At 39.9% G+C, this 12,100-nt stretch overlaps 1 protein-coding gene and 1 long non-coding RNA gene across 2 annotated transcripts in view; both read right to left on the bottom strand.

Moving 5' to 3' along the window:
* LOC137491180 (NACHT, LRR and PYD domains-containing protein 12-like) overlaps nucleotides 1-10,179 on the bottom strand; it is a 42,402-nt gene extending 32,223 nt beyond the window's left edge. The window contains exons 1-5 of the mRNA XM_073948225.1: nucleotides 9,864-10,179; nucleotides 5,362-7,180; nucleotides 3,487-3,660; nucleotides 3,192-3,365; nucleotides 2,876-3,049 (exon numbers count right to left, since the gene is read on the bottom strand). Of these exons, the coding sequence (XP_073804326.1) occupies nucleotides 2,876-3,049; nucleotides 3,192-3,365; nucleotides 3,487-3,660; nucleotides 5,362-7,180; nucleotides 9,864-10,122 (2,600 nt within the window). The 5' untranslated portion in view covers nucleotides 10,123-10,179. The remainder of the gene's footprint in view (nucleotides 1-2,875; nucleotides 3,050-3,191; nucleotides 3,366-3,486; nucleotides 3,661-5,361; nucleotides 7,181-9,863) is intronic.
* LOC141381964 (uncharacterized) overlaps nucleotides 1-12,100 on the bottom strand; it is a 1,176,553-nt gene that overhangs the window by 198,775 nt on the left and 965,678 nt on the right. The window lies entirely within an intron of this gene.

Here is a 12,100-nt window from a genome sequence, read left to right as displayed (position 1 = left end):
GTATTTGCACACAATTGACAGACAGTAGCAGCACGCAGCTCTGGCTCAATCTGTCAGTCAACAAGGCAGCACTGTACACTGACCCGAGCGTCTCGCACGCTGGCTCCGGGCTATCGGGCAGTCCTTATTGTCGAGCCCTGAAGGTTTAAGCTGTCGATGGGTCTCCTGCGTCTGCACAGTTTAACAAGCACTTCAACAAGCGTGTTTTTTCCCGCTTGAAAAGCCAAGCTGACGTGACATGGGGGCGTGGCAGCATCGACGATTCGATTTTTTGATTCGATAATCAAAATCGAGCATAAATTTCGATCGATTGTTGATTAAAATCGAAATCGTGACACCCTTAGTGTGTATGTGTGTGTATGTATATAAATATATATACATATATATATATACATGCAATATGTATATTGTAGTTTTATTATGCATATATGTACATATTCTATTTATTAATTAATTAATAATAATTATTATTATTTTTTGTATTATTATTATTTTTTGTATTATTATTATTTATTTATTATCATTTTTTTTTATTTAGCGTTGCATTGTTATAAATGGGCATTGTCTATTGGTGTGTTTCAATGTGTTTTGTAATTAATAGTTAAAATGTTAATAAAAAGATGAAAAAAAATACTGTTTTTGTTTATCCACAATTTTATTTATTTATTCGTTGTTCTGTTGTTATTTTCACTGTAAAATTATTACTTGTTGTATTACTTGTTATCACCTATTTTTAGCACAAGGAGGGAAACGGACTAGTGTATGTTTTTAATGTTAGTTTGTGCTGTATTATTTGGTTACCGAGCAGCAGTAAATAATAGGGGTGTCAAAATTAATTGTTTCTTCGGTGCACCGCGATGCAGACGCAGACAATTCTGTATCGGTTCAGTAATAATCAAAACCAGTTATTATGCACTGACGTAATTTATCTTCTATGTGCTCTGTCGCGAGGGAGGTGAGCGTGAGTATTTACAACACTCAGCCAACTCAGGGCTGGCCCGTGGCATAGGCACCATAGGCAAAACGATAAGGGCGCTGTATATCCAGGGGGGCGCCAGAAATGAGCGTGGTTCAGTTGGTTTTGTTTTCGATATTCCTGACACACAATCAGTTATAGATGGCAATAACTTAAAAACCTCTTAACCTAAAAATATCTAAAGTGTGTTTCCTACAAAAAGACAAAGCTGGTTATGTTTCACAGCTGTCTTTCTTTTTTTTCACTCAACATTACGAGCACTGCTCCGTTTAAGCCCTCACAATATGTGTTTAGCCGGGAGAGCTCGCGCTGAGAGAAGCTCTCAGTAAGGGACCGTCGGAAAAGTGCTTCTTTTTTCCTTTTTTTTAATTCGTTTTTCTGCTCCGCTCAGCGCGAGCTCTCCCTGTTGCGAAGGTTTAAGTGTGTGTGTGTGTGCGTGTGTGTGTGTTTGTTTGTTTATTTGGTGCTGTCTATGTTTGTGTATATGAGAGACAGTGTGGTGCTGTGTGTCTGTGTATTTATACAGACAGCTTGTTATAGCCTCCCCCATAAAATATAACACTGTATATGGAAAGCATCATCAATGCACTGTGATGCACCGAGATATCGAATTGAACCGAATTGAAGGCATGATAATCGTAACCGAACCAAACCGTGAGACCAGCATAGGTTTACACCTCTAGTAAATAACACTGTAAAATGTGTAGTTTTCATGTGATTTTCTAAACTAGTAGTGTTCTGAAATTAATGAATGCTTAACAATCGTGATAACCATGAAACTGTGATTATTTCTCAGACTATAATCCTAAAAACCAAAATCTGTAATGGTTCCATCGCTTAATTGTGCTGCTACTGTAAGTTTGTTCAGTGTGAAACAGAGCAATGTTTGCTTGTTGCTGCTGGACACCTGGCATCAGAAGCTGATCAGCGGGGCTCATTACATGTCAGTAAGCGTGCTTCATGTAAACAGCAGTCAGTGAGAGAAAATATATATTCAGAGATGGAAAGTGTGTGAACTGGAGTGATCAGGAGATGTTAGATGACATGATTTGCTCCATGTGTTCTTTCATTTGTACTTTTGTCTTTGTCTTCTTGAAACTAATGACCTACATGGCGACATTTAATATACCTGACAACATGAGGATGTTAAGAGTATAAAATGACTTACCTGTTTGTGTTGTCTTTGTGTGTTTGGAGCACGTGGTTTTTGTTTTGACAGCTGGCCATGTGCTCCTTGTTCGCTTTTTGTTTCCCGCCTTAGAGACCTGGTAATCAATTTGCGATCCTCTCCTTCACCTGTTGCTGCTTGATTTCTTCCCTATTTAGTCTCCTCTCGTCTCTTGTCTTTCGTCAGTCCGTTTTACATGCTCATGAGGCTTGTACGTTGAACCTATTGTGAGTAATCTGTCCTGCCTTTTTGAGGATATTTTGTGTTTTTTTTAGAAGAATAAATTTGTTTCACTTGCTATTGAATCTGTTCTTTTTCTACCCTGACAGAGGAGAGCTCATTTAGCTTATTACCATAATGATGGTGTTATGATTACTCTTACGCCTCATTTCTGTTGAAGCACTGCGCACCTGAGCTCAGCCTTATTTAGACGCCGTGTCAAGTTAAAGAACCTCCACACACAGCACCAGTCATCTGTGTCAGCTCCAAAGCAGTCGAGAACTCAAAGCAAGTGTTGAACATTTCTGTTTACAGGAGTTCAGAGGCTATGTCTGGAAACCATTGGGCTTTCTGCTGCACTGTATTCAGTTCTGCATTCTGAGTCAATAAACCCTAAGATTACCTGCTGCTCTTCCAATCAGCAACTTGACAACACAAAAAGCCCTAATATGAAATAATGTGGGCTGTTATGAAATTGTTTTGTAGTTATTGTTGAGTAGGGAATCTTTTACCTCAGTGTCTCCAGTTTACAGTGTTGACTTTTCAGTCCATCAGAGAGAAGCTTCACTCCTGAATCCTGCAGGTCATTGTTACTCAGGTCCAGCTCTCTCAGGACACAGTTTGAGGATTGTAGAGCTGAAGACAAACTCTCACAAGAATCAGCAGTGAGTTTACACGTAACAAATCTGAGAAATAAGAAAACAAATAAAATTTACAGTGTATTTTTTGGTCATTCACTTCATGTAAATAATAATTATAATCAAACAGTCAATCTATCTATCAATCAATAAATCAATCAAGCAATCAGTCAGGTGTTTGAACTCAGACCTCAGTGTCTCCAGTTTACAGTGTTGACTCTTCAGTCCATCAGAGAGAAGCTTCACTCCTGAATCCTGCAGGTCATTGTTACTCAGGTCCAGCTCTCTCAGCACACAGTTTGAGGATTGTAGAACTGAAGACAAACTCTCACAAGAATCAGCAGTGAGTTTACACAGGACAAATCTGAGAAATAAGATAACTAATTTAAATTTACAGTGTTTTTTTGTCATTCACTTCATGCAAGTAATAATTATAATCAAACAGTCAATCAATCAATCAATCAATCAGGTATTTGAACTCAGACCTCAGTGTCTCTAGTTTACAGTTTGGACTCTTCAGTCCATCAGAGAGAAATTTCACTCCTGAATCCTGCAGGTCATTGATACTCAGGTCCAGCTCTTTCAGGACACAGTTTGAGGATTGTAGAGCTGAAGATAAACTCTCACAGCACTGAACAGTGAGATTACAGCCCTGAAGCCTGTGAGGGTAAAACAGAAATAATGACCTTTATCTATTAATCCAGAGCAGAGACAAAACACTTGAATGTTGTCTTTTAGTTTAAGCAAAGGTAAAATCACCATATGGACTCTGTAAATACTGAATTTAAGGGAGAATCCAAGACTGTAAAAAACACATAAAGGTATTCTTTAGCTAACAATTCACAGTTCCGCCTTCGCGTGGCGCTTCTTTAACAGTCATTTGTAGAGCTGCAGGCTGGGCGACACCCAACACATTTGCAAGATTTTATAATCTGCGAGTGGAGCCGGTTTCCTCAAGGGTGTTAGGTGGTGACCTTTGGTGATTGAGGAAACAACTCGGTAGGTGTTGTACACGCTTGCGGTGCCTTTTTTCCCTAACACGGAGAGATGTGCACCCTCCTGTCTGTCAGTAAAGTTCCCCATTCGGTGAGCCCTGCAGATTCCTCCGAGGCCCCCAGCACTGACTCAGCGGAGGAGTCACTTGCTGGCCCATTACGTAGTAGGTCTGCCCGCTGGTCAGCCCGCGTTTTGGGTATAGGTGCCTGCTATGGCCAATCCCCGCTGGTGATCCCCATATGCTTTTTCCGCCACGGTTAAGTTCCCCCCCTGGGCGGACCCATGCTTTCCCTATCTGCTAACCACCTTTTTATGCGCACTCCCCCTTTTCAGGGTTAGTCCATATGTAATTCCATTTGTTTCCCCCTATTGGGTGCGGATGGTCTCCGCAGCGTCCTCCCTACTGGGATGGCACGCTTCCCAACGTACTGTCGTATTTCCTAGAATTATCCAGACGCTAGCGACTCCCAAAAAAGATACCTATTCTGTAAAACTTCTTTTTGAAGTGGGATAAGTTAAGGCCAAGGGCACGTTGGAGGACCACGCCTCTCACGATCTGGGTGCGTCACGCTTGCCTGACCGCTCTCTCATGGTGGGTGTTGGTAAGGTGCAGTCATTATGGCGCTTTCAATGGGCTCCCAATACGTGGATTTTAACAATCAAATCCACTTATAGTGCTGGAGTTCCCCCCGAAGGGGAACATTCGAGGTTACTAAAGTAACCCTTCGTTCCCCGAGGAGGGGAACGGAAGCACTATACTCCGTCGCCATAATGACTGTCCCTTAGCTGTTAAAAGTCTCTTCAGCTTAAAAAGGATAGCGTCTGCTGGCGCCAGGTGAGCTTATATACTCAGTTGATTGCTTATGCCGCTCACCTGCGCAGGCTTGCGCTGCCAATTCATTCTTAATTGGCCCGTTCAATACTCTTCAGACGAGTAGCTTCTGAACCGAACCTCCCAATACGTGGATTTTAACAATCAAATCCACTTATAGTGCTTCCGTTCCCCTCCTCGGGGAACGAAGGGTTACTTTAGTAACCTCGAACGTTTTGTGTGATAATTAATTATTAGTTATCATTATTAAAAACTTTCTCAGTTTTCCAAACTCATGGTAACATATTAGAGCTTTAAGTTTTAAAATGAGATTATATTATTGTATTGTTTAAAAAGAGTAAAAGTATTGAAAAGAATGTCTAAAATGGAGTAAACATAAGGAGAACAGATATTGTATACAGCAGGAGATCAGTAATGCATATTTGATATGAAAACACAAATAGTCTGTGCTGTTTCTGCACTGCACACATTTTACTCATGTGTTGCAAATCAATGTGTGAAATGGGCATAAGTGTATACAGAAAATTCTTACAGTGCCCTTGTGGTGTTTTTGACCACTGGTATCAGTCTCATCAGTGCTTCATCAGATCTTCTGTATTTCTGTAGTTCAAACTTCTCTTGAATCTCTTCTGACATCTGGAGCACAAACACCAGACCCGACCACTGAGCAGAGGACAGATCCTGTGTTGTAAGATTTCCAGAGCTCAGACTCTTCTGGAGTTCCTCCACAAAGTCATCTTTCAGTTCATTTAGACAGTAGAAGAGGTTGATGGTCCTCTCCGCTGATTTCTCCTCCTCTATTTTCTCTTTGATATAGTCAGTCGTATCTTTGATGTTCTCAGTTTTGAGCTTCAGTCCTGGCAGGAGCTCCTTCAGGACACTCTGGTCACTCTGATTAGACTCCAGAGAGAGACCCAGCAGGAAGCGAAGGAAAAGGTCCAGGTGTCCATTCTTGCTTTGTAAAGTCTTCTCGACTGCATCCTTGTGAAGTTTAAACAGGGTCTTTGTAGAGAGTTTCCATGTCAGTTCCTTTTTCCTGGAATCAAGAAATGGATTTGCTTTCTTGTTTTTGTAAGTGAAAAACACATAGAGAGCAGCGATGAACTCCTGAACACTGAGATGAACAAAACTGTAAACCTGTTCCCCTGAAATGGGGTTTTCCTCCTGAAACATTCGAGTACATAATCCAGAGAACACAGACCCTTCCTTGACATCTAGTCCACACTTCTCCAGATCTGTTTTGTAGAAGATCAGTTGTCCTTTCTGCAGCTGTTTAAAGGCCAGTTTCCCCAGCTTCAGAACAATGTCTTCAAAAGACCAGGCACTGGCTTCAGGTTCAGAATCAGTGCGGTATTTTTTATTCATCTGTTGCTTTTGAGACAGTAAGAAGTTAATGTACATCTCTGTGAGAGTTGTGGGTGTTTTGTCATTGTTCCTCTGGGTCTTGAGAGCAGTGAGAGAGATCCAGCAGAAGACAGGGATGTGGCACATGATATACAGACTCCTGGATTTCTTGATGTGGCCGATGATGTTTCCAGCAACCTCAGGACTGCTGTTTTTGATGAAGTACTGCTCTTTCTGCTCATCACTGAATCCTCGCACCTCAATCACCTGATCAATGTAGTCTCGGGGTATCAGACTGGCTGCTGCTGGTCTGGATGTGATCCAGATGTGAGAAGAGCGTAGCAGCTCTCTCTTTAAGAGATGTGTTACTATCTTACTCACTGTCATTTCTTTATCAACATCTGTAAATCCATCCACCTCTTTAAAGTTCAACTGAAAGCGATATTCATCCAGTCCATCAAAGATGAACATGACCTTGCCTTGTTCTTCAGGAAGAGAACTCAGTCCTGCCGGTCTACTTAAGAAGTACTTGTTAAGCAGACCTATGAGACTGTACTTTTCTTCTTTAATCAGATTCAGTCTACGAAACGGCAGTGGAAATATGAAGACTATTTCCTGATTGTCTTTTCCTTCAGCCCAGTCAAGGATGAATTTGCTGACAGAGACAGTCTTTCCCACTCCTGCAATCCCCAGTGTCAGGACTCTTCTGTTTTGTTCGGTGTCAGGCTGAACTTTAAACATGTCGTTACACTTGAGTGGTTTATCCTTGGCTGTCTGTTGGTTGTGTTTTGACTCTATCTGTATCACCTCATGGTCATTCTCTCTTCCTCCAGTCTCGTTCTCCACCACATATATATCAGTGTAAATATCATCCAGCTTCTTCTGGTGACCCGTCTGTGAATTACCAATCAATATTTGCTTATAGTCCTCTTTTAACTTCTTCTTTAGTTCACGGCTGGTGTTTGTGTAATCAACAGGAGGGGAATTACAGGTCTCTGAAGCTGCACCTTTACAAGAGAGAGGAAAAAGTAGTTTTTTATTAAAGTGAAACATAATTATGTCCTGTGCTTTCAAACACGAAAAAATAACAACAGCACTCATGAAGTCATTTGTTTCATCATTTAAATGACGTGACAAACTGTATGGTAATTTGAATGAGCAAGGGTAGGTGATTTGACTTAAATCTTATATTGTATTGATGCAAAAAAAGTCGATAACTCAGAAAAATGCAGGATGTTTCAAAAATAATTCTCCAGAATTAAAATATGTCTATTACAGTTTTTTGAAATACTTTATACTCTGCTGATCATTTGCTGTCTCAATGTTTCCTGACATTTCCCTGGTTTTATTATTGAGGCATGTTTTGGACAAAATAACGCTGTAGATTTGTAATGTTTTCTGTGTGTTATCTTTTCAGAATGCAAGTTAGTAAATGTGTCATGGATGGATGATGTCCAACTACAGACAAGTTTTCTTGTGTGTATAGGGCTTCTTTATTGTTGTACAGTTTGACATTATGAACACTGAGATCCTAAACTCTAACATGAGAACCATATTCATGAAAAAGCTACAATCAAATAGGATTATTTAAAAAATGCAGTGTGAGCCGGCTTTAAAATGTTTTCTTGTTCCAGTAATGTTTATTTTACAACCTATATTTTTTCTTCTTTTCCTTTGCTGAACTCTATATTCCATATTTGTTCATTCTGTCTGTGCAAATGAGTAATAAATTGTTGTTTTTATAGTTTTGTCTTTGTGTGCCCCTGGGATGGAGATCTCTCTTTGTGAAACATAAATTGTGTAAAAGGCTTGATAGAGGTCTTGGATTATGGATTATGATTCTGCTAATGCTCAACTATTTCCACAGCCATGCAGACTCCTGATGACAGAAAATGAGGAGCTACTTTACAGAAATCGTATTTTTACATAAACTTTAATGAGAGTAGTATTCATTCATTCATTTTCTTTTTGGCTCAGTCCCTTTATTAATCTGGGGTTGCCACAGCGGAATGAACCACCAACTTATCCAGCACATGTTTTTACGCAACGGATGCTCTTTCAGCTGCAAACTATCTATGGGAAACATCCATACACACTCATTCTCACTCATACACTACGGACAATGGACAGTGTGAGCTGGCTTTAGAATGGGTTTCTGTTTCAGAAATGTTTGTTTTGCAACTTATTTTAAGCTTCTTCTTTCTTGTTTTCTTTTCTTTATTAAAGGGTCACAAAACACAAAAACACATTTTTTTGAGCTGTTGACAGTCAGATATGTGTCCCACACTGCTAAAAACACTATTGGGACACATATATTTCACTAATAAGTGAAAATTGGTTGTTTTTGCATTATTTCAAGCAAATACGTACTTCTGGTTTAAAACAAATTTTTGAAGCTGCGTCACGTCCATGAGATCTTAGCATGTATTCCAGCATGTAGACTGGACGTCTGTATGTGGAAATGCCTAAATGTGTCTCTGAGTGTGCTGCATTCATTCATGAGTAAGACTTGGTTCAAACCAATCAGCACGTTCTATTGTGTATGTGGTGCAACTTCATTAATATGCATGCTAGCTTTTAAGACCTTTGGTATCTAAAGCGGTTTTCAGACGGCAGAGAGACGACATGTTGTGTTGCCGAAAGAAGTGGGAAAAGAATAAGAATTATTTGGAGATACGGGTCGTCAGTGTTGCTTTTATAATATGCTGCAAGGAAGGTTTTGTTTTTCATTTTCCAGCTATAAGAGCACAACTGGACTTACGTGTGGATCAGTGCATGCGACACACGGCAGAAATATGTTTGTACAGAATATTTTTTACTCGAGACCTTTTTGCATTAAAAAAATTGTGAAATCCGGATTTTCTTCTCGTCTACTTTAAAAAAAGACGCAGGTCACGTTGGTGTTGATTGTCCTGTCTTTACAGATTTGGTAAGTGTGTGCGATCAGTGCCCTTTCTTTGTTCATTCAGATGGCAAAGTTACAGTTTGTATCTTCAGCAGTACTCTTTCAGTGTTTAAAGACAGACCTTAGTCAAAATTATTTCTAAGTTACTTAGTTTACGTTAATATCACTACAATATTATGACCTGAAAGATCTGCTGTAAATGCGGCTCTATTACCGACCGTCGTGTTTAATAATGATGATGGAATGTTTGAGCCACACACATGGCTTTCTGACCTACCGAGTGGATCTGAGTTACAGAGAAATGCAGAGGTTTTTTTTTTTCTCTTATACGACGTGCATCAAACATTCCACCGTCATTAAACGCTGTAACTGTCTTTCTCCCTTGCATGTGTGTTTGTTTTGCCTTGGTGAAAATCAGGACTTGCCCAAATGGAAACTCCCGATTTTATTCAAATTCTTCCCCTTGTCCCTCCCCCGACACTATAACCTACAACAGGTGGGTTTTATGGCCCTTTGCCTATGTCTTGACTTCCCATTTGAAAAAAAACAATTGCACATATAAATAAAGTAAAAAATTCAGATGAGCGAAGACAAACAATATATTCACATACATTAGCTATATACACAATATTAAATATATTTACATTTATTGTTCATAAGCTGTGCAATACATGTTATGACAATACATCTGACTCAAAAACCATTGTTAGGACTGGGTTATAACATAAAAAGATTTGAACTGAAAATTATCACATTTGAAATTTTGACAGGGAATTAAACAGTACCTTGCTTCTGTGTATTCTCCAGCTCTTCAGCCAATTCATTCTGCTTTATTTTCCTCAGGGTGTCCACTGTGGTCTTCAAAGCTCTTTCTGGTTTAAAACATGACACCAACTTATCCACTGTCTTTAACCTGTCTGCATTCTCCAATTCAGCTGTTGAAATCTCTCTATGGTCATTTACTAAGCACCACTGAAACTCTTTTAGTTCAGCTTCTCTCAGTTCATCCAGTGAGTTCTTGAGCAGCTGTTTAACATTCGCCATGGTGCTTCACCCATTCACAGCTACAGGACAAGAGCAACAACTTCTGCATTAGTTTCACAATTAACATATGCATTTATTTTTTATTTTTTGGGGGGGGGGGGGGTGTAATAATTCGGACTTCAACTGTAGTTATACATGCTCAGAATCCTCTGAATCAAATGTTGTTTTTATTGTGACACACGTGGCCTCCTAGACATCAGTTTATGCTGTTTAATGCAGACATGGCAAAAGAACTGAATGATCATTGCAGCAGCTCAAATGTAACCAGGTAGCAAGAATTCTTGCCCAGATTTTCCTCCTTGTTTCCTGTAGTTAAAGGGTAAATACAGCATTTGGAGTTGTAAATTAAAGTGAAGCATTGTTCCCTCCTTGTTCCCACCTTGTTCCTTATACTTACAGGGTAAATAAAGCATTTGCGGGTTGTAAATTAAAGTGAAGCATTGTTCCCTCCTTGTTCCTTGTAGTTAAAGGGTAAATTCAGCATTTGTTCCCCTTATTGTTCCCTGTAGTTTACAAGGTAAAATCTTGAAGGTTGTGAAATAAATATGCAAACACACAATATAGTTCTTCTTTACTTTGTAACCTTTATTTTAATGAATTGGCATTTTATAACACTTCATCTTAATCAAACATTATCTTGTCTATCATTACCTATACTCATTCATTTATTTTATTTTCGACTTAGTCCATTTGTTAATCTGGGGTCGCCACAGTGGAATAAACCACCAACTTATCCAGCATATGTTTTACACAGCGGATACCCTTCCAGTTGCAACCCATCACTGGAAAACATGCATTCAAACACATACACTATGGACAATTTTAGCTTACCCAATGTCAGCACATGTTTTTGAATTTGTAGGGGAAACCGGAGCACCCGGAGGAAACCCACGCTAACATGGGGAGAACATGCCAACCCCACCCAGAAATGCCAACTGACCCAGCCGAGGCTCGAACCAGCGACCTTCTTGCTGTGAGGCAATCGTGCGACCTACTGCGCCACTGTGCTGGCCTGCCTATACTCAAATAGCAAAATTACACATTATTTCCTTCCCCCTTTTTCTGGCATCTCTTGCTTGGCTTTCTCTTCCTTTTCTCCTCTTCCTCTTCTCAGCTTCCACTGAGGAAAAAATGAATAAACATAAAGGCTTTTAGTAAGTTATAGACATGTTCCCCTTCATAAGGGAACTGCTACATGTGTCTGTATAAACAGACTTTTGGGAGTGCTTTAGACGACCAATCACTTCTGAAGATATGAAAACGGGCCAATGGAATGCCAATTGACTTGGCTAGGCTTAGCTCCACAGCTGAAACTGATGAGCCAATTAGGGCTATATCAGTCGGCTGTGTGAGTCAGCTCATCAGATGTGTTGCTTCAGACCAGACTTCCAACAAATAAAGCATTTCCTTCATCAGTGCGGGGGAAAACGTTTTAGCGGTGGGCGAACTGGGTTTCATGTCCCCTTGGTGTTTTGCTGGTGATCTAAAAGAGCAGTTTCTACAAAGAGCAGAGCACACAGTCATGCAGCACGTCTTTCTAAAGATGTCGTTTCGACCGTGCGTTTCTGGATGCTGGGGTTTCCTCGCTCCGGATCACAGGGATGAGTATTGCGTCACATGCTTGGGGGTCCAACATGTTGATGCAGTGCTCACAGACAGTTCTTGCCTGCATTGCGATGGCTTGACTGTTGCACAATTGAGGTCGCGGCGGGCTCTTTAATTAGGTCAAGTCACCCCTGCTGCTGCCCACCAAACTGTTAGTCAAAGTCAAAGTCAAAGTCAGCTTTATTGTCAATTTAGCCACATGTACAAGACATACAGAGAATCGAAATTGCGTTACTCTCAGACCCAAGGTGCTTAACATTAATATAAAATATATATATAAAAAATAGTAGAGTTTAAGAAAAAAAGAAAATTTAGAAAATTTACAGTATATACATTGCACATAAATGTGGTCTAAGAAATATACATATGTAAT

The sequence above is a fragment of the Danio rerio genome, chromosome 4 (assembly GCF_049306965.1).
Source record: "Danio rerio strain Tuebingen ecotype United States chromosome 4, GRCz12tu, whole genome shotgun sequence".
Lineage (NCBI taxonomy): Eukaryota > Metazoa > Chordata > Actinopteri > Cypriniformes > Danionidae > Danio > Danio rerio.
Note: the sequence above shows the minus strand (reverse complement) of the source record. Positions and strands in the feature narration are given on the sequence as shown.